The sequence below is a fragment of the Halichoerus grypus genome, chromosome 4, assembly GCF_964656455.1.
Source record: "Halichoerus grypus chromosome 4, mHalGry1.hap1.1, whole genome shotgun sequence".
NCBI classification, from domain to species: Eukaryota; Metazoa; Chordata; class Mammalia; order Carnivora; family Phocidae; genus Halichoerus; species Halichoerus grypus.
Window position 1 is genome coordinate 70,698,213 of NC_135715.1, and position 24,971 is coordinate 70,723,183.

Sequence of the window (24,971 nt, forward strand, 5' to 3'; positions counted from 1 at the left end):
GCAGATGATTAAATTTCTAGATCAAGCTGTTTAATAGGAACTGGAAATGAGAATCAGAACTTCAGAAAGATTAGGGTTAGTGTTAGTTATTTAGGAATCATCAGCAAGTAAGGAATTTTAAGAAGGAAATTTTAATGTCATTCTTTATATGGTGGAATAGGTTATTTGTCTAATATGATTGGCAGGTTGAGATTATACTCATTTTTAAAAAACATTCTAGAGTCCTAGTCTCTTCTAAAATTCTGTCTCTGGAGGATGGAGTGGCTTTATTTTTAGATTGTGGGTAGAATGCAGCTAGCAGTGTTGATTAACCACAGTAACTGACATTTATTGAGTTCCTAATTGTGAATCAGGTACTGTGCTAACAAACTTTTTACATGCTTTATTTCTTAATTCTCACAACCACCCTCTAAAATAGATACTATTACTATCATCTCTATTTTTTTTAGAAGAAATTAAGGTTTCATGATTCTATTAAGCAACTTTATCTAATTCTGCATGTAGGTAAAGTAAGATAAGGATTTGAAAATTGTATTGGATTTAGCAACATGGAGATCATTGGTGACTGTGATGAATAGTTTTCATGGAATGGTACTGAAAAATGGAGTGGGTTCAGAGAATGGGAAGAGAGGAGTTGAAAACAATGAGTATATGTAATACTTTGAGTCTTGCTGACAAGGGGAGCAGAGAAATTGAGTGGTAGGTGGGGAAGACAGAGTCAAGATTTGTTGTTTTATTTTATTTATTTATTTAAAGATTTTATTTATTTATTTATTTGACAGAGCGAGAGATAGCGAGAGCAGGAACACAAGCAGGGGGAGTGGGAGAGGGAGAAGCAGGCTTCCCACAGACCAGGGAACCCGATGTGGGGCTCGATCCCAGGACCCTGGGATTATGACCTGAGCCAAAGGCAGACGCTTAACGACTGAGCCACCCAGGCGCCCAAGATTTGTTGTTTTAGAGAAGAGAGGACCGGCAGGCTGTTTGTAGGCTGGTGAGCATGCTGCAAGTGCAGCTGATTGTGAGTAACTGGAGGGAAGGCCGGTAGTTTAATAGAGTATGGATGTAGAGAAGTGGGCAGATACAGAGGTGGGCATTTCTGGAAGTTCTCTTCTGGTTATTTCAATGAGGGAAGAAAGCAAGCAAGATCATTTGAGAGTGAGGACAGAGGGAACAGATGTTTTCCCAGGGTCTAAATTCTGATCAAAAGTATCCTAAGAGTGGGAAGTCATTTTATTTGGCTATTTTATATTATTTTGTTTCTTTTATTTTTAAGTTTTCTCTAGGGAGCATTTGTCTTATTTTGTAGAACCCAGTTACTCATTTGAAACCTTCATTTTGGAATTCTAGATATTTATTACAATAAGTGCCTAAAAACTTGGTATTTCTGCCGCTTTTTTATGTTACAGAAAAGACAACTGAAAGATAGAAATTTTAATTCATTAGAGATAAACTAAAGAATGGGAACAAGATAGTGTAAGTCAGAATGAAATCTAACACATTACTTTTAAATTTGGGAAAAAATCTTTGCCTTGCTGCACTTGAGCTACTGGCAGTCCCTCTCTTGCTCCTTTGGCAAACTGCTGTCATGTGTACTGTACCCGTATCACCTTTCACGGCCGTGCTTTCCAGAATAACTAGAAATCTTGGATCTCCATCATTGTGGTATTGGGACTGAATTCTTGAAGATTGCTTCCTAATTTAATAATGGAATGCCTATTCTCAAGACTTACTGTATTTAACTTTTGTAACATTTGATCATGTTTACCATCTTTCTTCCTTGGAACTTTCTTCTTAGGGCTTCTGTGACATTACAGTATTCCTTTTTTCTTCCTCTTTTTCTTTTTGGATTGTTGCCTCTTCTCTTTCTCTTATCGCTCTTTTTTGCTAGTCCCCATCCCTCTGCTCTTTATATATTCAATTCAGCTCAACATACCCAGCACCCACTTTGTACTAGGCACTATGGATGCAAAAAATAGGAGGAAGATTCCTGCCCTCCAGGAGCTCAGGTTTTAGGAAGGCTGTTTCCTTTGGCAGGAGCTTGATAATTAGCCAGACTTTGAGGGTTCATCCTAACTTTGTCACTTAGTGTCTGTGAGGACAAGCCATTCAGTCTTTCCCTCATTTTCCTCCTCTGTAAACTGGGGATCAATGCTACAGTTACCTCGTGGGTTTATTTTGAGAACTGTATGATTGAATACAAGTAAAGTGTGAAGAATAGCCAGGCACATAGGATGTGCTCAAAAAATATTTGTAGTTTTCATCACCCATTCCCCTAGTCCTCAACCCAACCCCGCTAGGTATTTAGATGACTAATGTCCTCACCTTATTAGGTCTTTGTTCAAATGTCACCTAGAAAATCTTACCCTGACCACCTTATTTATAATACTTGTCCCCTTAGGGGGATGGGCAAAATGGGGAAAGGGGAGTTGGAGGTACAGGCTTCCATTTATAAGAGTGAATAAGTCATGAAGATGAAATGTAAAGCATAGGGAATATAGTCAGTGGTATTGTAATAGCTTTGTATGGTGACAGGTGGAAGCTACACTTGTGAGCACAGCATAATGTGTAGAGATGTTGAATCACTGTGTTGTACCCATGAAACTAATGTGATGTTATGTGTCAACTGTACTCAGAAAATTAAAAAATAATTTACCCCCTCACTTGTCATCACTCTGTCCCCTTACTCTGCTTTATTTTTCTTCATAGTACTTACTGCTGCCTAATATTATAGTCTGTGTTTATTGTTTATCATCCTTACTACGTTGGAAGCTTGGTAAGGTCAGAGCCTTTGACTTTTTTACTGCTGTACCCTCAACACCAAGAATAGTGCTCAGCACAGTGTAGGCATTCAATAAATATTTGTTGAATGAGTGAGTGAATAAAATACTTATTTAGATTTATTCATGTGTTTACTAATTGTTTTGTTCACCATTTCTTGCATTTCACTCTTTCTAGATTCTATTTCTTCTTTGCTGAAGTATATCCTTTAGTAGTTCTTACATACGTCTCTCTTAGTGGTAAACCCTCAATTTTTGTCTCAAAGTATCATTATTTTCCTGTCACTTTGAAATGATAGTTTTAGTATAGAACACCAGATTGGCAGTTATTTTTTCTCTATGTTTTGAAGATGACATTAGTAATAGTATTATTTTTGTCTTCTGGCTTATATCATCAGTCTAACTGTAGATAGATATCTTTTCTCTCCCATTGTTTTCCTGATTTTGTTTTTGTCTTTGGTATTAAACAGTTTTGTGATGACTTATCTAAGTGTGAATTTATTTTTATTTATACTACTTAAGACTTGTGTTTCTTTTGTTTCAAATTCTTCATGCTTTTAAAAACCACCTTAAACATTCATTTTATATTCTATAACTGATCTATTATCAGAAGTTTTTGGGAGTTTTATCTTTTTTTTTTTTTTTTTTTTAACTTCTGATGGCTCTTGTTTGTGGTAAAGTTAATAATGTCTCTTCAAAGTTTTAGTCATTCTAAGGTCTTGTTAGAGGGACGTCACTCCCGAGAGGGTCTGTGTTTGCTTCAGCCAGGTGCCTTGGGATGTCACCTGCCCAGGACCCCTTTTCAGTAAGTTTCTTTGCCTCAGGTAGTATAAAACTGAACCTCAGATCACATTACAGCAGGACCTTGGTTACCATTTCCAGGGAAGACATTGGCCTCACCCCACAAATAATGGAACATAGGCCCACATAAACAGATGTACTCGTTTCTTCCACATATGTTTTCGATTCCGCCCTTTCACTGAGGATGCAGTCCCTTGACGGGGCTGGCTGTATTTATGTGTTAGTCTCAGTTTCAAGTTCTCTGATTGGTGTGGGCCTAAGGCCCTGTCTCCGGTCTTCTTGTGTGGTCATTGAATCTCACACCCTTAGGTGTGTGAGGCCTGGAAACCCTAAAGGACTGCCATGCCATCAGCTTTCTTTTATTTTTTGGCCATTAGATATTTCTCTTACCCTCTGGTAAACTCACTTATGTATATAGAAGGGTATTTGTTACATTTTATCCAGAATTCCTACATTTCTAAAAATATTTCTATTATCATAAGTTCTTGAAGGTCTTATCCTACAGTTTGTTGGCTTTGAGGACTCTTGTTTCTAGTTTAGTGAGGAACTCCTCAGCAAGGCTTTAGTTGTAGGATTTATGTGTGGACAGAAAGGGATGTTCAGTATAATTCTTAAAATATGGATGTGTTTTTAGCTAAATTTTAAGCTTTTTGGATGCAGGGCCTGTCTCATTTGTTTTTTTGTGTCTGTGCGTTTTCAGAATAAGAATAATCTTAGAACTTGATTATATGCTAGACAAAGAACATGAGATATCTAAAGTTCAACTGGTATTATTTTAATATTTGTAGAAGTTGTGTAGCCCTTATACCCTGTAAGAATGCCATTGTCCATTTTAGTTTTAAGGTCTTTAGAGTTAGGCAGAAAATGGAATATTTTAAGGTTTTCAAGTTTAAAAGTCTTTAGAGTTACATGGAAAACACAAGGCTTGTCTATCTTTAGATAAAGAAGAGCAAGTTACAATCAAGTAATTAACCTTCCTGAGAGTGGTGGAATTCTACCATTAGACTAATGAATTAGTAATGTTATCATCCCCTCTCCCCCAACCTTTGAAGTGATAGAATGACTGGCGTAGCAGCTTTAAATAAGGATTTAGTGTGTCCCATCAAAATTGCTGACAAAAATTTTGTTACTATTCCAGCTGTCAGGTTGTGGATAATATCAAAATGTTAAGAAGGCAACCCCCATGATATTAAATAGGATTGTATAATATTTGGTGTGAGAATGTCTATAGCTCCAGATCTCATATCAGCTGAAATTTCTGGTTAAATGTTACCTTGGTTAACTTGGATGATAATTGTCTTCTGTAGTGGCTAAGCATCTTTCAACTCCAGGAAGATTTAGAATTAAGAATAGAAATGTCTAAGAGAATCAAAGCTGCAGTAATAATATTTTTCTGTTAAAGGATATGTGCATATTTGTTATGGCTAGTGAGGATGATAAGCATGCAATTCCAACTTAAAATGTATTAGGGAATAATGGAGATCTGTGTTTTTTTTTTTTTTACATAATTTATGTTAAGTACTTTTGGGGAACATTAGGAGAAGTTTAAGCTTATATTATTTATAAGTCTAATTTACTAGGCTTATAAAAATATTTATATGTAAATTATTATGCTTTATTGAGTAAGACAGTTGAGGAACTAAGAAGAAAATAAAATATATTACATTTATAAATGTAGGTAAAAAATTTTGGTGGCATTTAATTAACCAGGTATGAAATGGGACCAAACATTATGTAAAAGCATCTTAAAAATGACTTCTAAAATCTGCCACTTTTGTATGTGGGAAAAGATTTATAAGCTGGATCTATAAGCTTTAAGGAATAACTGAATTTTTGCATTTTTTAACTTGAATAAGTTGAATATTTTAAATATCAAAGTGAGCTTCTGAAGAGTACAAAAATTACCCTCGCGGATACAAAACAGCTCCTGTCAGCATGACCTATAGTATTCAATGTGTTTCTTGATTTGATTGATTTGTTTGTTAGGTAATAGGGAAGATTTAATGTGGCCTTTCATATTGTGTAGCATATGTCTTGTATTCATTAAGATTTCAGATATTTATTGAAAAAATTAATATTTTGAACAGACTCCTGAATATATCATCATAAAATATTTGTTTTTAATCTGATAGCAAACAACTAAAATTTCTAAAGTTCTTTTTTGGAACTAGAACTTATCATTAAAGGTTAACTTTTGTGAAGTCACTTGATTTATGAAGAAGATGTCACCGCAATTCAGTAGGGAAAGGTGGGTCTTGTCACTAAATGCTTCTGGGTTAATTGAATGTTTATGGGGGGGGAATCTTGACCCCTCCTAACTCATACTATATAGAAAAATTAACTTGAAATAGATCATTACTTAAAATGTAAAAGGTAGTAAGAATACACTTCCAGAAGAAAACATGGAAGGATGTTATCATGATCTTGGGGTAGCAAAGATTTATTAAACTGGACACTAAAGTATTAAAGACAAAAGACTGATAAATCAGAATTCTAAAACTATGAACTTCTTTTCATGAGGGGATACACCATTAAGAGAGTGAAAAGGCAAGCCATATACTAGGAGAGGATATTTGCAATAAATATATATCTGACAAAGGACTTGTATCTAGAATATATAAAGAATGACAGTCAATAAGAAAAAGTCAGACAGCTGATTGAAAAAAAAAAGTGTACTAAGGACTGGAATAAGTTACTCTGCAAAAGACCATGTTTACGTGGCCAATAAGTGTATTGTTGAAAAGGTGCCCAACATCCATAGTCGTTCAGGAAAGGCGAAGTAAAATCACAATGAGATACCATTACACCCCACCAGAATGGCTAGGATGGAGCAACTGGTACTTTCATACATTGTGGATGCGAGTGTAGAATGGCATCACCACTTTGGAAAATTGTTTGGCTCTATTTACTAAAGCTAATGTTATATATACACCCTATGATCCAGCAATTCTATTCCTGGGTACATACTCCAAAGAAATGAATGCTTATGTTTACCATGAACATAATCCCCATATTCATAGAAGCTTTAATAATACCCTCAAATGGAAAACAGCTCAAGTGCTCATGAACAGTAGAATAGAGAAATTGTAATTATATTTATACAATAGAATACTACACAACATTGAAGAAAGATAAACTCATGCTACTTGCAGGAGCATGGATGAATTTCACAGGTAATGTTGAAAGAAAGAAACCAAGTACAAAGTATGTACTGTAGGATTCCATTTTTCTGAAACTGAGATAGGCAATACTAATCCATGATAATAAGGTCAGAATAGTGCTGACCTTACCGGCTGACATTGGCTAAGAGGAACCCTGAAAAAGCTTTCTGGGATAGCGGGGAATGTTCTATGTCTTCATCTACAGGTTGTTATATGGTATTAAAATTTATTGAGTTGTGTAATATATGTACATTTTACTGAACATATGTTATATCAATGAAAAATAGATTTACAAATTTTATGAAGTATTATCATCTCCACCGACAGAGGGAGAACGTGAGGCTTATAGATGTTAAGTGATAGGCTTATATAATCAGTAATTGGTGGACCTGGGAGTAAAAAGCCACCCAGGTTTTCGGATTCTAAGTCTAATGCTGACTTCAGATCACCATGCTGTTTTTCTGTGAAGTTAGGAATAGTGTTTGCAGTGTTTTTTTTTTTAGATTTTATTTATTTATTTGACAGAGAGAGAGACAGCGAGAGCAGGAACACAAGCAGGGGGAGTGGGAGAGGGAGAAGCAGGCTCCCTGCTCAGCAGGGAGCCTGATGTGGGGCTCGATCCCAGGACCCTGGGATCATGACCTGAGTGGAAGGCAGACGCTTAACGACTGAGCCACCCAGGTGCCCCTGCAGTGTTTTTATGTCAATATAACATCCAGCACAGTTCCTATACTTATTAGGTAAATAATAACTTTACTGATTTGAAAAAATAGCAGTCATGTATTTGATGAGATGGACATTAAAATTCTTAATCTTTAATGTTTGATTTCAAATCATAGGTCCTCTCATTTCTGTTTAAGCTTTGTTTTTTGCCTCCTGATTTCTTAACAAACAATTTCTCTTGGACTCAGAAGTCTCATATATTGACTCCAAGTTCTTATAGCAAAAGTATCATTATGAACTAATTGGAACTTATGTTTCTTATCTTTTTATTAGATAGGGAAAGAGATGTTTCATTGTTTATTTCTGGAGTTATAGGTTATAGATTAATATAATAGCAAAATAAGACTATTTTGCTTTCTTTTCCAGAAGTTAACTTTAAGCAATCTGGCTTATGTTCTTGGGCATATCTAGGACTTGTTCTAAATTACTTATTCTTATACCAGAATTCTAACAATGTATGAACAAAAAAATTAGAATAATCATTAAGCAGAATGCTAGAAGAAATAGAGCTCAATAGTTAGGAATCTTAAGAAGGAGCCTGTATAACAATTGGAGAAAATTGTGTTAGTATCTTAGACCCTGTTTCTTAATATGGTGTGGAATGAAGGACCTCTTTGAAAGAGGTCTTTTTCCCTTTGAGTTCTGGAACCACAGAAGAGTGGTGCTATAATACAGACATAAGACAGTTTTCTCTCTGTTGCCTGATGTTTTATGGAGATTTGCCAGGCAGTAATCTAGTAGGTCAACTAAGGATGTGAACTCTGAGCCCATGTCACTAGGACATGTGTATTTCTGGAACATGCCAAAAACTTTGTAGCAACTCTATAATTTCACTTTTTGGGTGCTCAGATCTTTTACTTAGTGTTGTTGTAGTACAATCACATTTAAAGTTTTATTAACTACTGAGTAGATAATGTGAATAATTAAAATTTATGTAAGGTATAAGGAGTCACAATACAGTAGCTTCTATGTACCCACCAAGGAGTTTAAGATAAAGAACTGTACTATTACCTTTGAACACCCCCTATGAGATCCTCTGCATTCTGTCCTCCTCCCCTTTCAGAGTAAGACACTGTCCTGAACTTGGGATTTATTGTTCCCTTGCTTCCCTTTACTTTTAGTACATATATTTGTGTCCCCAAACGGTATCCTATGTTGCCTACTGTATGTGTCCTTTGAACTTACTTTTTCACTCAACATAAGGATCCTGAGATTCATCTATTGTTGTTGCATGTAGTTATAATTCATGTTCACATGTATATTGTATCCATTATGTGAATATATAATAATTTATGTATCTGTTCTGATACTGGACATTGGGTTGTTTTCAGGTGTTTGCTATTACAAGCAGTGCTGATAAGAACATTTACATATAATATTGATAGTTAATATGGCTTAGAAAGAAGAAATCCTGGATTTTGGAGGAGATTAGGTTTATTTGCATATGATAGAAAAAGGCCTATTTCTTCCCATTCCTAGAGGGGAACAGAGGAGAACTGAGCATAGTGTAGACCACCCAGTCTTTGGTCTGCACATCTACCAGCAGTTCTCTACATTTGGAATACTGGGAGCTAGTACAGTGTCGTCTTCTCTTTGACGATCAGGGCAGAGGTTGATGATGCTTTGTAACCCTACTGACGTCTCTCTTTCAAAAGAGGCCAGTAAAAGAAGCCTTGAGACTTATTTTTTACCCAGCTTGGAAGCTGTCACTGAGTCCTTAAATTGAAGCATGACATTGTGCAGTGACGCGCTAATGGACGAAGTACAGAGCAGAATCAAGGATGTCCTTTGGGAAGCTGACAGAGTCTGTTACAAATGTAATGTCAACCTGCAGTGAGATGGAACTGAAGACTCACAGACACAGGCACACTTTCTGGGAGATATGTGACTTGCCACCAGGCACATCTGGCTTCCCGAGTGGTTTCATTCAGACCATTTATGAGCCTATCAGAATATTGAGTGGCAGGACAAGGTCAGCAGCCGCAAGCACTTGGAATGCAGCCTGTGTAAGAGCTTTGAAATAATTCTTCTCCCAGCACAGCTTTCCTGAGCCGAATGCGTGTGCAAAATGGACTACACAGGACTCCAAAGCGACTGTTAAATAGCAAGCCGAAGTGGGGAAAGCACAAGCTGAGAAGGCAGAAGTGTTTCAGGATTTCTACCATTCAGCCCTAAGCAGTGAGGCCTAGCGGGGCAAACCCAGCAGCTGATGAGCAGCCTGGCATGCAGCTGGAAGGGACAGGCTTGCTGTTGGGGAGCAAAAAGCTTCAGGCCGGCTGTGCGTCTAAAAAGCAGACCCACAAACAATGACGGACTATTTGAATAGCCGGTGCAGCTGCTAACAGAAGGGCAAACTTGACGCGTGTTCTCTGTGGAGGAGATTGTTGCTCTCATTTTATTGTCTTTGGCCTTACCCGTGGGTCTGATTCAGGAAAGACATTTATGCATGCACAAATGTATAAAAATAAAAGTAAAGTTCTGCTCTACTACTTTCCACTCCTTCATCAAAATAGAACAAAAGTTCAGTCAAAAAATAGTGGTTGCAATGAAATAGTAGGAATAGAGCATGTAACATTTTTAGTTTTGTTTTTTTTTAATCAGTCTCATCACATGTTTATTTTATTGGCAGATACTTAAGAGACTAATCATGCACTAGAACTAATACCACAATAATATCTTTATATTTGAAAATGCCTTGTAGCCATTGTACTATACACTATTTTCTGTGATTTCCTTTTCTGTGATTTCTTTCACAAGATTGCTTATTCATCTTTGTCTCCTCCCAGAGCCTAGCAAACTAGTGGCCATATACCTCCTAATAGGTGGTCAAATACTTGTTTAGCTGGACTGAACTCCAAGGATTCCGATGTCAGCATGTTATAACCTAATAGACAGACATCCAGTTTTCACCAGCTTCACTTATCCTTAGCAGTTTCATGTAGTGGTCTAATTCCAACAGTCTGATGATGCTCTATTAGACCTGCAATATGTCAACAGTCTTTCACCTTTGTTGCCTCGAGTTTGCATTCTTCCTGGCTTTTCATCTTATTTTCCTGTTTTGCTGGATTCCAAGTTATATACTTGTTTAGCTAACATCCTTCACCATACATAGTTATCGAAGTTCTTAATTCACATGTGGGAGCCTATGTAATTTGAATGTTCCTGTGATTACTTTTGACACTGTCAAAACATGAATAACATTTTCACACATAAATTAATTTGTATATAAAAAGATTTCATTGTTTAGCCTACTAATTTGATGACTGAAATGTTGGATTTTCCAGTAAGGAAGCAGAGGAAATCATTTTGATTGTCAATAAATTAATCAACTATGCAGATAGACATATTTTGAATCCTCTCCTTTCAGCTTTTAATGCTTTTGTAAAAATTGAAGTGTAATTGACAATATTATATTAGTTTCATATGCTTTGGTTTTTTTTTTTTTTAAGTTACTTAGTTTTGGCTTAGGACAGTAATGAATAAAGTAATTGGCTTTCCATTACACTATTATTAGATGGAAATAGTCTGTATTGCCCTCTATTGGTGATTAGTTATTTTTGACAAAATAGTTGCTGTTATACATATTTATTTGTGTTTAAAAATTGTGTCAACTGGTATGTTTTACAGAAAAGCACTTTTTTTTTTCCTTAAGAAAAACACTTTTAGAAACTGACCTAATAGTTATAGCCGTGAATTGGCAAAAGGGGAACAACTGAGATTTGGGGCTTCTTGATTTAATAGTTTTATTGACTAAAGTAGTTTGAAATATTTTTGCCTTTGATTAATTTTCATTTTAATTTTTTCTTGTCAGAGCTCCACCTCAGATAAGGCGTCCCAATCGAGAAGTAAGACCTCTGAGGAAAGAAATGCCAGGAATAGGAGGCCGGGGACCTGTAGGCCGAGCACATCCTATATCCAAGGGTGAAAAACCCTCTACAAGTAGAGACAAGGATTATAGAGCAAGAGGAAGAGATGATAAGGCAAGACTCTCTTTGTAACTCATTCTCTTGAAGCCCATGACTTTTGGTGCATATTATATATATATTTTTTGGCTTTTCAGGGTACCCCGGTTTTGACATGGAAGAGATTAAAAAACAGTCTGATTATAAAACCTAAACAGTCTTTGCATTTTGAGGCCATTCTGCAATGCTAATAACCTCAGAAGTATATTTAAAAAAACATACACACAGATCTTTAGTAAAATGGATCTTGGAAGAAATATTCAAAATAAAGTTTTAAAACTTAAAATATATTTTAACAACTATTCTATATTAAAATGAGCAATAAATGAAAACTGTTGTAGGGGAAAGACTTATTAGAAGGATGTAGATTTTTTTCTCTTAATTAGAGAATTTTCCTTGGTTGGGGTTCACTGTGTACATTTACTTTATCTGGGAAATTGATGGGTGAATGAACATAGTACTAGGTGGAAATTCTGTCCTGCCCTTAAAATGGACTTTAGATAATGTTACAGAGGAGGGAGCAGGCCAGGGTGATCCAACCCATCTTTTAGCCTTAATTTTAGGGAAAAGACAAAATTAGATTTTTAGTGATAGCATTTTCCATTTCCATTGTGAGATCATACATGAATGATGATGATTATTGAATTGCCACCAAGAAGTTTTAAATTTTCCTAGCTAGGGGTTCAGGATATGTCCTCATGTTGATGCCATGACATTTATAATGAAAATATAATTTATCACTAATAGCAAGTTGTTATCCTTCAAAATTAGATGCTGTGTTTGAATATTTTTACCATGTATAATTTCAGTCAGTAGATCAGGACTCTGCACAGACCACCTTCCCAGGCCTTGTGCATATTTAATCTGTGGTAGAATAAAACTGGTGTTTTTTGAGTATTTCTATTCATGAGATAGATTCAAAGATAGATTCTACTTGTTTTTGTAATTTGTCAGAGCTATTATACCATAAAACAGTGATTCCGTCTCTGATACTTGTTGGGATTCGTGAGGGGGCACTAATTAATGAATGAATTAATCATTCCTGCTGGTGAAATTGAACTGGTTTTCTGCCATTATCAAAAACCACCTGAATGGATACTTAAAAATCTCTGTCTTATGTGTCATCTTTGTTTCCTCCCTTGTTCTTCATTTTTGTCAGCTAACCTTGGTTTGCATTTTAGAGCATAAAGTAGGGGCTGAAGTTCAACCCTCACTCTGCTAGTAGCTTTTAGGTAAACTTTTAGAACTGGGTGGGGAACTTTTAGTCTTTACCTTAATTTCACATAACACAAGAGAATAATCTTGGTCATGGTTTATTGGATGCTTCCCTGCTAGGCACCATTCAGAGTGATTAGACAGTAATTCAGGAAACAATCCCATGAAGTAGGTAGTCATCTTATAAATGAAGAAACTGAGGTAGAGAGCTGAAGTACCTAACCCAAGGTCAGAGAGTAAGGAATGGGGCTTGGAATGGAATTTGTGAAGTCACAGATCTTTTTCCTCTTTATTTTAGGATTTTTTCATATTATGTAGTTATCCCTACCAAACTAGATTAAAAATATGGATTGGATTTGAAAGGAGTCCCAGAACAATTAAATAAATGTTGATTTTTAAATGTGATTCCTAAGCAAAGAACAAAGCAATGAGGCAGCATTTGTTGAATGTCAGATTTTTCTGGAGATTGCAAATTGTCTCTTAAAAAGTTCCAAATAATTTTCTAAATCTTATTCTTTCATTGACATGTAAGTTTACTCAAATGTCACTGGAAAGTAAGCCCTTTATTTAAAAAAAAAAACAAAACCCTAAAGTTGTTTGAAGATCAAAGATGTTTTCTGAGTCACTCTGGACACAAAAGGGACTACAATTTAGAAAAACAAACTCATGCAAAGTTTATTAGAATTTGAAAAGTGTACTTGGTTCAGTTATTATTATTGTAAGCACTGAAATGCCCATTAGAATACTAGTGTCCTTAAAATTTACTGAAGGCTGTGATAGGGTTTGAGGGAGTTTAGGTGAAACTGACAGATATCCACAGCCTTTGAATGCTAATTTGAAAATGAGTACCTTGTATTGGAAGGCTCCTCAGAGATATTGTAGTCCCCAGTGTTATGTTTTGAAAATTAGTTTTGTGTACTGCAACCAGCTTAAAAAAAAAAAGGAGAACAGACTAGAAAATTCAGAATGCTTTAGTGATAGTAAGGACACTGTTATTTTGAGAAAAAAAATATTTAGTTATATGAATATATATAAAAACTTAATCATGTAATTATATATTAGTATATAGTAGCTCATGATCTCAAATGAATTTATTATTTTGTGTCATGGTCAAAAGTTTGAAAGCTGCTGCTGTACTCCAACCACTTAACTTTATAGATGTAAAAAAAAAAAAGTAAGGACAAGAGAAATTACATATCTCGCCCAAGATTCTTACTGTCTTTGGATTTTTTAGTTTAGTGTTGCCCAAACTGTGTTATGGGGCAACTAATAATAATTGCAGGAGCAGTTGTTACTCGTCCTTGAGTACACTTAACCTGTACTAGCCCCTTTTTGAAGTTTTATATGTATATTGGCTTATTTAATTTCTATAAATTCCTGTGACCTCAGCATTATTTTCCATGTTCTACATATGAAGAAATTGAGGCACCAGAGTCACACCTGCAAGTAGATGGGGGAACTAGGAGCTGAATTCTTTAACACCTGAGCTTTTTTTTTTTTTTAAGATTTTATTTATTTATTTGACAGATAGAGACATAGAGAGAGAGGGAACACAAGCAGGGGGAGTGGGAGAGGGAGAAGCAGGCTTCCCGCTGAGCAGGGAGCCCGATGTGGGGCTCGATCCCAGGACCCTGGGACCGTGACCTGAGCAGAAGGCAGACGCTTAACGACTGAGCCACCCAGGTGCCCCTAACACCTGAGCTTTGAAAATGCTTAGCATCTTATTTTAATGTATCATCAATACCTGTTTCTTGTAAGAGTTCCAGTTCATTTTCTGGGAGTGATTAAATCTTCTTTTCCTCTTTTTTTTTTTTCTTAAACTGTTGACGGGCTTCAAGTTGGGTCCAAGCTTAAAAATACTGTTTTTCAATAAGTAACAATCACTTTGTATAGTGATCTGTTGTTCAGCCCTTACCGTTTTTCTCTCCCTGAGGTCCACAGAGTCATCATAAAGCAGGTTCATTACCTTGTTTACTTAACACACCTTTATTATGTGCGTACTTTGTGTTTGTCATACTTGCAGGTACTGGGAATAGAGACTTTAATAAAATGTGACTCCTGGCCGCACGTTGATTATTTTCTTATTGATGAGAGGGAGTGAGATGAATCAATTAACCTTGACAGCTATATTTTTCAGTCTTATTTGAATGTACCTGAGAAAATTTGATGTATTACTATTTAACTATTTAAGCCTAGAGTCAGTATAGAAATACACACAGAAATAACAAATGCATTTTTTTAATTGAAAAAGGATGGTTTAAAATTAAATATTAAGTAGCAGAGGAAATGTTTTTGTATTATAACCAAAAATAAAGTTAATTCATAAAACTCTGATTCTCAAGTATTTTTAAAACTATGACTTTATGGTTAATTAACTCTTAGCGAAATGAGCAGTGCTTCCATTATGATCTCATGATTAAAGCTATGTATATATGTTTTTAAATAGAATTCAGATTGAAGTATGATAAATTATGTTAATAGAATTGATTTAAAGTTATTAAACTTAAAGGAATTCATTTCATTGAATTACATGTAACAAATGGCCCTTTCTGAATACTTTCCTTCTCATCACTGAGTAAGTCTAGGGATGTCTGATGTGGAGAGATGTTGTAAACTGGATTGAGAACTGTTGATAAGTGATTATACAAATGAACAGTGAGTTCAGAAAAACTTTTCTTTTTCTTATGAAGAAAAGGATACTGTCATATGGGGTACTATTTGGTGAACAATGATCATCTGACTAGCAGTGTATTGGTAAATGTTCAATAACTAGTTTTCTGAAAAAAGTGTATATATACACATTCACACGTTTGTTATAAATCTGACTGATATAAAGGATGTCATAATTTAAAAATAAATATATGGTGCTCTTTATTGTAAATTCTGTAGAGCGAATGGACTCTCACAGAATGCCTTTGCTGACTTTTGCTCAGCTCTTATATCTGTAGCCAACCTATGGTTGCAGTTAACAATTGAATAAAGATGTAGTTCTGACATGAATGTTGGTTGGTATTTTTTTTTTTTTTCATTAATGAGTCAGATGAAAGTAAAACAATAGAAATGCATGTTGGTAGTTCACTCATTCATCAATTATTTGAGCAACTTTCGTGAAGCAGTTAATAGTTTTCAAATACTGGAAAAATATTTCCTTAATTTTTGTACTATTTACAATGTAACAGCTACAGAAATGGCATACTTTTAAGTATCCTCAGCATTATTAACATTTTCCCCATTATTTTCTTAAGTCTAGACCATTAACAAAACAATAAATCAAGCCCTGATTTGTAGCATCAGCTGATTTCTGTGATATAAATACTTTTATGACCCATTTCAAGCTACCAACATGATGTCGCTCAGCTCAGAATTGAGATGAGCTTGGACATCCCTGTGACTGTGGGCCAGTGGTTTTTTTATTACTAATTAGTAATTCTGATGTTGGGTAGCTCACAGCCTAATAAGAGCAATGATCCCTTTGGTAGACAGAACTCATTGTTAGAAAATTGTTTTGCTGATCTGAAATTTATATCTTTTCTTACTTTCTATGGGTCCTGGTTCTTTCTTTTGGAATAATATAGAGGAAATAGAGGTAAATAGGTCAGTTGGTCATGTGGCTCCATTAGTGTTTTCTTCTTCAGCTTAAATGTCTCTAGTGTCCCTGATCCTCCTCTAGATGATGTGGTTTTTGAATCTTTCATTGCCTTGGATATTCTTCTCTGGGTGCAATTCACTTGTCACTTGAAATGCAAGACCCAGAGCTAGTAACTGACCATCTTTCACTTAATCTGCCAATGTGAGAAGACATGCAATAAAATGTAAAAACCATCATTTGTGCTTTAGGCCAACGTGTGTCATTAATTGACTTTATATAATACTGGGTTAGTCACTAATTTTAGCCTCATTTTTTTCACATAGAATGATTAGCCAATACTAATGAAAGATCATTATCAAACCTTTCCTTGATAAGGGTAATTTAGATGTTAGTAAAAAGATGCTAAAATATTTGCTTTAATGAGGAAAATGGTCTGTCAGACTTCATGCTACATATCAAATTCTTGCTAATGTTGACCCTTGTCAATTAATGTGAAAATCTAAGCAAAGATTTCTAAGATCATTTCAGTGTTACTGCAGCTATTATTATTATTATAAACTGTTCAGGTGGTATCTTGGGTGAGGTTATCTTTATTGCTTGAAATAAAGTCTCTTTTAAGTGTTACAGTTAATCTAGCTCATTAACTGAAACCACAATTACTTATATTTGATATCCCTATTCCAGTTTATCAGAGTATTTGTTATGAAGGATAATGGTCACCCATTTTGTTGATTTCCCAATGTCACCAAATTAATTATTTATTTTTAGTTTATCTAAATTTGTTTTTTAATAACCTCACCATTTTGACTTGGAAGAGTTCCTAGAATCTTTTTTGGAGTACTTAGGTTGTATCCAAATCTCATCTCTACCTTTGATAAACTTTGGATTCTAGGGCAAGTCATTTTATTGGCTTACACCCACATTTTCTCTTCTGTGAAGAAAGGCTTGACCTTGAGTACTATAACACAGGCTCTTCTTTCTCTGCTTCTATTTCTCCCTCTACCCCATCCGTTTTCCACACAGTAGGCAGAAGGGTCATTTAAAAATATAAATCAGATCCTGTCATTCCCCTATTTAACACATTTCAAAAATTTCCCGATGCATTTAGAGTAAAATCCAAACTCCTCCCTGTAGCCTATAGGGGCCTAGTTGAGCTGGCCTCTGCCTGTCTCTCCAATCTGTTTTATTTGTTCAGTACCTCTTAGCCATACAGACCACTTAGTTTTTTTTCATAGCATTTCACAGTTTGATTATATGTGTTTTTGTTTTGTTCACTTGTTACTTGTTTCCCCTACTAGACTAGATGCTCAATGAGGGCAGATAGCGTATTTTCATTCACTGATAAAACCTAATGCACAATGAAATATATTAGACAGATACTCACATGGTTATTCTTAAATCCTCTGATTCTTACTACTTAGAGATAGGTGTACAGCTTTTTCTTTCCCTTGGCAGTGTTTATCATGTCTTCCCTACCATTTGGGCATTCATATTAAAATGGATGTCTACTTATATTTTTTAATAATAATTTTTTGGTAAGTCGAAATTACAATGCCATATCATGGCATATTAAGTCCCAGATATATTGGTTTCTGTTGCATTCTTTAGTTGATTTATTTTTAGAAGAGTTTTTAAAATGATTACAGAGAATTTCCAGTGATTTGTTTGAATGTGACTTTGTAGCCTTGTCCTCCCTGTATTATAAAGTGTGATTCTAGGCTGAGCTTATTTTAAATTTGTAGATATTATGTTTGTTGTGTTAGGTATGCCAGAAATGTACTCTTTTTGATAGTGTCACTATTGGTATCTATCATCTGAAATACAAGAATCTTTCTGAAAATTTAGCTTAATATTGCCACTGTGCTACCCAGAAACAGTAAATTACTCATTTTTTGGGTCAAGTCACCAAGACTACTGTTTGGTCATTTACCTAGTGGCTTAATGAACTTAAGCATTTGCCCAAGGGGAGCCATTTAGTCCCCTGTCAGCACTTAGGATCAAGCCTATGGTTAATTTCAGATGACGTGTGGTAGGAGAGGTTCATTCTTTTCTCTCTTCAGATTTAAGCTTAGGAAATTCACGCATTTTTTTGACCACTTTCCCTTTCATTTTTGTATTAGACAGTAACTGTGGGGCTGAAGCTCTAGGGAGGTATTTGGCTCTGTCTCCTGAAGTAGTTCCAGTGGTTGAACTATCTCTAGCAACTGAGCACATTTCATTTAAAGCTCTTCAAAGCTGAGTAAACCAGAGTATGTAATTCTTTTTTTAAGCCACCATATTGTTAAATAAAGAATTTGGGGTAAAGTATACTGCTTTAGTGGTCTTAATAATACTATTTAAAAAGGTCCTTTTACCATTATCATTGCAGTGACTTTGTGATGTGGTCCAAGGACTTTACTGGGAAGAAACCTGAATCCTGGGAGATGCTTAGAGTAACAGGGAAAAGGCTTTGTAAGATGCAGTTCAGAGTCCCAAGGGTTTCCTCATCTGCAGCCTCTTTCTCGGCTTTGGAGGATTCATAGTTTGTAAAGGTCTTAAGCTTTAAGCTGACTTAGTTAGGCATGAGGTGGTCTGATGTTGTGCAGAGGGCATAGGTTTGAGGAGTCAGGAAGAGCTGCATAAAAATCTCTACTCTGACATTTAATAATTATGAACTTGATTAAGGTACTTCACCTGAGTCCCAGTTCCTTATTTGTAAAACAATACCTACCTTATTGTGAGTATTAAATGAGATAATATATGTGAGATTTATTGTCATGTAGTAGGTTCTCAGTACATTAATGTTGTTTCTTCCTCTGCATTAATATTCTGTATATTCTTTGGTGGTGGTGGGAATTCCCTGCATCCACAAATTCAGAAGTATCTAGCAAGGATCATTTTAGTCTTACTTGAAACTGTACCCCCAAGGATGTAAATGTGAAGAAGTGTGTAATAAAGTTGGCCAATTCATCTGTTTCTGATGAAATAAACGGGAGGATGGCATTTGGGTAATCAGAAAACTCTATCTTAAAATAATGAAAAATTACTTAAAATGATTACATTATAATATTTTGAAAGCTCAATGATGTTAAAGTTATCTTGTTATTGACCAGTACTTTTTTATACCTGTCTACAGGGAAGGAAGAATATGCAAGATGGGGCAAGTGATGGTGAAATTCCTAAATTTGATGGTGCCGGGTATGATAAGGATCTAGTGGAAGCGCTTGAGAGAGACATTGTGTCCAGGAATCCTAGCATTCATTGGTAAGTCTTTTAAGTTCTTGAATTAAAGCAGCAGAGAAAACAAGTTATTGGTTGGCCTTGTGTGAATCTTTTCTTATTATCTATGACTGTGATTTCATCATAATAAATGGATGTGTAAAATTGACAGGACAGTTCTTCTTTCAAAATCTAACCAAGACATTTTACATGTTAACTTGATGTTGACATAAATGACAAAGGTTGTTAAGTGAATAACATATCCTAATTAATAACTGCAGTATGTTTTCACTGATCATTTTATGCAGTATTAATTAAAATAGTGTTCTTAATATAATTTCATAAATAAAAAATTTAAAAAATTAGTATTGACCGTATCTGGTATCCGTGAATAAACATGAAACTTTGCTGCTCTTGCAAAGGGATGACATAGCAGATCTGGAAGAAGCTAAGAAGTTGCTAAGGGAAGCTGTTGTCCTTCCAATGTGGATGCCTGACTTTTTCAAAGGGATTAGAAGGCCATGGAAGGTGAGCATTTATTAAAATAAAATAGGTATAAAAATGATGCTTGTGTGATCATGAATGACAGCATTGTGGTTTTTTTTATGTGTTTGTTAACTAAGTTAGTAAAGATTGGAGGAGGTTTTTGTACATCCTAAATACCTGGATTTGAATTTGTAGTTGAGATGTGTTGTCTCTCAGAGGAACAGAGTGTTGAAACTACAGTCTTTAGTTAAGTCACTCCCCTCAGGTTTGCCGGGTTAGAGATTAGCTTTAAGAATTTTCTAGATGTCTGTTTCTGTAAATAAGTTAAGAAGGAAATTAAATAGTAGATAGTCTTATAGAATAAGTATTTGATCAAATAAACCTTTCTAAAAGTTGGCATATTTCTCACTAATTAATTGCTTTGATCACTTCATTTAGGCTTGATATTATTCTCAGACATGCCTTCCATTTAAGAGTAAAAAGCCTGCTTAGGACTAGTTCCTAAATCCATTGTTTTTATTTTAGCATATTAAAAAGCCCTTCTAACAATGGCTGCCTGGAACTTTTTTTTTGGTCTTAGTCATAGGCAGAGGCTTCCTTTAATCTGATTGGTGGAGTGAAATAAAACCATGATTTTACTTTGCCCTTCTGAATTAGCTAGGAAGGCTGTTTCCCTTCTCAGTATCTCTTCCTCTTTTGACACGCCTAAAAGTAAAGAGGAGGAGAGATTTTATATTTACACAAATAGCTTGGAATATTCATGGCATTTTGATTGTCTTCTACAACTTAAAAACTTTTATAGACTGGTATAGATTTACCTAATTTTGGTAACATATTACCATACATTCCCTCTTTATTTTAACTTTTAAAACAGTATTTAAAAGAGAGAGAAAAAAAGTCTTAAAATAGGTATTTAAAGGAGTTTTAAGACAGTGAGCTTGGTAGGTATAACCTACCTCTATCATGATGAGCCCTGTAAGTCTTTACCAGGAAGGTGGTTTGCACATGTAGAAAGATCACCTTGGTCAGCAGTGTGAAGGATGGACTGGAGATGGGCATAGGTGGATATAGGTGAGGAATCTGATGAAGGAGGCTGTTGTAATAGTCGAGCTGAACAATGAGAACCTGAAAAAAGACATTTGTTATTTGACTAGTAGAAATGGGTGGATTTGTGACAGATGTTTAAAATGTAAATGATAACATTATGACTGAGTGTTTATAGGGTGAGGGACAAGTTGTATGACTCCCAAATTCCAGGCTTGAAGGAGTGTGCAATTACTTCTGACACCAGCAACCCCAAATTGGACCAAACCTTACAGGTTGAAGGCACTTTTCCATGGGACTGTCCTCATTTCAGATGCCAAATGCAAACTTGGGCATCCCCAGGTCACCCTAACTACTGGTCAGCTGGCTATAAATTTGGGGGTTCTTACTACCCTCTTAGGTTTGGTAATTTTCTAGAATGACTCACAGAACTTAAGAAAATACTGTACTTAAAATTACAGTTTTATCCTAACAAAAGGAGGCAAATCAGAGCCAGCCAAAGGAAAAAATGCACAGGGCAAGATCTGTAAGGATGCTGAAAGTGAAACGTCTGTTGTTTTCTGCCCATAGAATCAGAATGCTTTGCCCTCCTAGCGCATGGATGTGTGACAATACATAGAGTATTGCCAACAGGGAAGCTCACTCAAGCTTCAGTGTCCAGGGTTTTTATTGGGGTTTCATTACATAGTCATGGTTGATTGAATCACTGCCCATGTGTCTCAGTCTCCAGTCTCCTTTCTTTCTCTAGGTCTAGTTGATATCATATGACTCAAGGTCCAGCCCTCTAATCCCATGGTTGGTTTTTCTGGCAAGGCCAGCCACCATCTTGAATCATCTCATTAGCATAAACTATATAGGGGCCCACCATGAGTCACCTCAGCATAAAATCTCACGGTTCAAATGAACAACAAAACACTCTTGTTACTTTGGTAATTCCAAGGATTTATAGTCTGCTTCCTAGGAACTGGGGAAAAAGACCAGCCAAATTCTTTATTAAACAGGGTGCACACTGTAAACTGATACTGGAAATTGAGAAGATGAGCAGGTTTAAATAGAAACAAAATATGTTTAGGTAAATACTCAGCAAGTAATTGGAAATAGAGGTCTGGAGCTTAGGATAGAGTTTGAATTTAAATTAAAATTGTAATAATATAGGTGTGGATGAGATTGTTCAAGGAGGTCTATAAAGGAAAAAGAGCAAGAAGCTTGGAATTGCTTTGAGAATGTAGAGGGTAGGTGAGGAGGAAACCTGGAAGGCACTGAAGAGAGTCATGAGTAGGAGGAGCAGCAGGGGAGAACAGTGTCTTAGAACCTAGGGCAAAAGCATTTCAGGAAGAAGGGAATGAACATAGGTATCAGCACCATCAGAGGTCAGGGAGAAGGAAAGAAGATGTAAGTTGAAAAGTGACCATTGGATTAGTAAATTAGGTCATTTTAGTGAATTAGTGGAGACAGAAGTGAGATTGTAGCTCATAAAAAATAGTAAGTATGAACCGTTTCTTTAAGAAGGTTGGCTGAGAAGGGAGGAAGTGGATAGTATCTAGAGGATTTGTAGGGTCAAGCGAAGGATTTTTTTTTTAAACAGGACAGATTTAAGTATGTTTATATACTGAGGGAAGGAGCCAATACAGAAGGAGAGAGGAAATAGAGGAGATAATTGAAAGAGTAATGTCACGAGGAGCTGAAATTTATAAATACTGTGTGATTTTATCTATGTACAGATGCTAATGTTGGAGATTAACTCATATTAGAGGTGGCCACATGAAAGACATTACAAGAACTGAGAGGGCCTTCAAAGGGGACATTAGAGAAAGAATGAATTTTGCTATAGCTGTGCTTATACCATTAGTTGTTTTTACAGTTTTCAAAATATCCATCTCATTCACAGTTATAAGCTCCTTGGAAAGCAAAAAAATTTTTATAAAAGTAGTGTTTCAAATCCTCTTTCTGGGTGTCAGAATTCTATAGCTAGTGTTAACCTTAAAAATAAAGCTGTCAGTTATTTTATCAGCAAAAAATGGGTTTATTTGGGAATAGCAGAGAATTGCAATTTGGGACACGCAAGCTATGGCAGAACCATAGGCAAGTCTCAAGAACAAAGGAGAAGAACACTTCTTTATAGAGAAAAGGGGAAATTGGGAGGGCTGTAATAAAGAAAAAGTCTATTGGAATAAAGTGTGAGGTTAAAGTATAGTGGTTTTTCATTGGCTGGGTTTTGACACTGTGTCATTGGTTTTGACACTCTCTCATTGTTGCCAGGGCAGGAGAAAAACCTTTCTTCCTGCTGGGGTGGTGAAGTAGCTAATGTAGAATAGACTTGCAAGGCTGGTCTCTTCCAGTTGGGTCTGCAATTGACTAAGAGTTGTAGGGCATGAGAGCTCCCCCTTCTGGCCTCGCAGCTCTATTTTAAAGGAGTTTTCCTTTCATTAATTTTCACACTAGAAAAGGGTTTAGACAGTTTCTGAATTTGTGAAACTTTATGTGTGCATAGTTTTCAAAGTTTAAATCCCCAGAAGCTTATTAAACTAAATTAATAAATGGGACAGAATTCTTTTAAAGATCACCAACTAATATACAAAAAAAAAAAATGTAGTATTAACTTTGTATTTGAACTCCCACTGGAAGAAGAAAATACTGAGTATTTGAATATCCAGTAGTCTTCAACACTAGAGGATTGGTGTTTCTTGAATAACTTTTACTCCTTATTGACTTATTTTTACAGAAGAGTTTTTTTGTTTTCAAAGTGAGAAGTAACTAAAATTTAGTTTTTAGTCTATATTTAGTGGCTCTTTCATCAGTAACACTATTTTATATAAACTATTAATTGTGTAGCCCATTAAGCTGATAAAATGCTAGCTAAATTGATTACGCTTGAATTGCCACTGGATTTTTAATTACTTTAGTAACTAATAAGTGGATTTCTACTTTTGATTAAAAACTGTGTATTATGTGTTGTGGAAGACAGGTTTTGTCCCTTAGGAGGGTAAGGGATATATAGTTCTACTAGATGTGGTAGAAAATGTCTTACTTTCATTATGTTTAAGCAGAGCAGTCACTCTTAAGCCATGCTCAAAACTGTACATATTTATCTTCTTCCAGGTTTAAGAAAATTGGGTAGGTTCTTTCTCAACGTATTAGAAGATTTCTTATTGTCTGGGCCTTTTGTTAGCCCATCTCTAAGTACCTCTGATTTGAGATGTTTTGTGAAATCAGTCATTTTTTTAAATATATGAAATGATACTATGTCAAATACACCGTGATTTTGCTGTGACAGTTGAGTTTATCTTTTGATGGGAAAATTTTTATGTACATCAATAGCTGATGATATTTTATAAGAATGCATTTTATATCTGATAAAACATTTAATACAGCTTTTGAAATTTCAGGGTGTACTGATGGTTGGACCCCCAGGCACTGGTAAGACTATGCTAGCTAAAGCTGTTGCCACTGAATGTGGCACAACATTCTTCAACGTTTCCTCTTCTACACTGACATCTAAATATAGAGGTGAATCTGAGAAGTTAGTCCGTCTGTTGTTTGAAATGGTAAGTGATGATATATGCAGATTTCAAAGTACTGTTTGTGTAGGCAGATGATACCCCTTTTATATCCATTCACTTAGGGATCTGTTTTTAAAAGGGCAAATGGAGTTGTAGTTGAACAGTTCATCCTGACACATGAGTAAGGTATGGGGTGGTGGGTTTTGTGGAGTAGTTGATGTGTCTTCAGTGTTTCTTCCTCTCTGAGGTAAGGGAAGGCCCTTTGGCATCCTATCCAGTGAGGGTGGAAGACACTTTGGAAATGTGTGTGGTGTGATATTTCTGGATTTCTAATGAGCTGGTTGAGCAGAGTATATTTTAGTATATGTTTTAAAAATTAGAAATCAATCTATCATTAAAGTTTGTTCTTTTTTTGTAAGGGACTTGCAGTAGCTATTTAAGAATATATATTGGAAGATAGAGATGGATGATTTATCTTTAAAAAGATTTATATTATGGAAATTTTCAAACAA

The 24,971-nt window shown here is 35.5% G+C and overlaps 1 protein-coding gene across 10 annotated transcripts in view; it reads left to right on the forward strand.

Moving 5' to 3' along the window:
* The window catches only part of KATNAL1 (katanin catalytic subunit A1 like 1), a 198,102-nt gene that overhangs the window by 113,315 nt on the left and 59,816 nt on the right, over positions 1-24,971 (forward strand). For all 10 annotated transcript variants that reach the window (XM_078070506.1, XM_036119060.2, XM_036119052.2 and 7 more), the window contains 4 exons: positions 11,277-11,445; positions 19,347-19,474; positions 19,852-19,957; positions 24,346-24,504. In XM_078070506.1, coding sequence (XP_077926632.1) covers positions 11,277-11,445; positions 19,347-19,474; positions 19,852-19,957; positions 24,346-24,504 — 562 coding nt within the window. The remainder of the gene's footprint in view (positions 1-11,276; positions 11,446-19,346; positions 19,475-19,851; positions 19,958-24,345; positions 24,505-24,971) is intronic.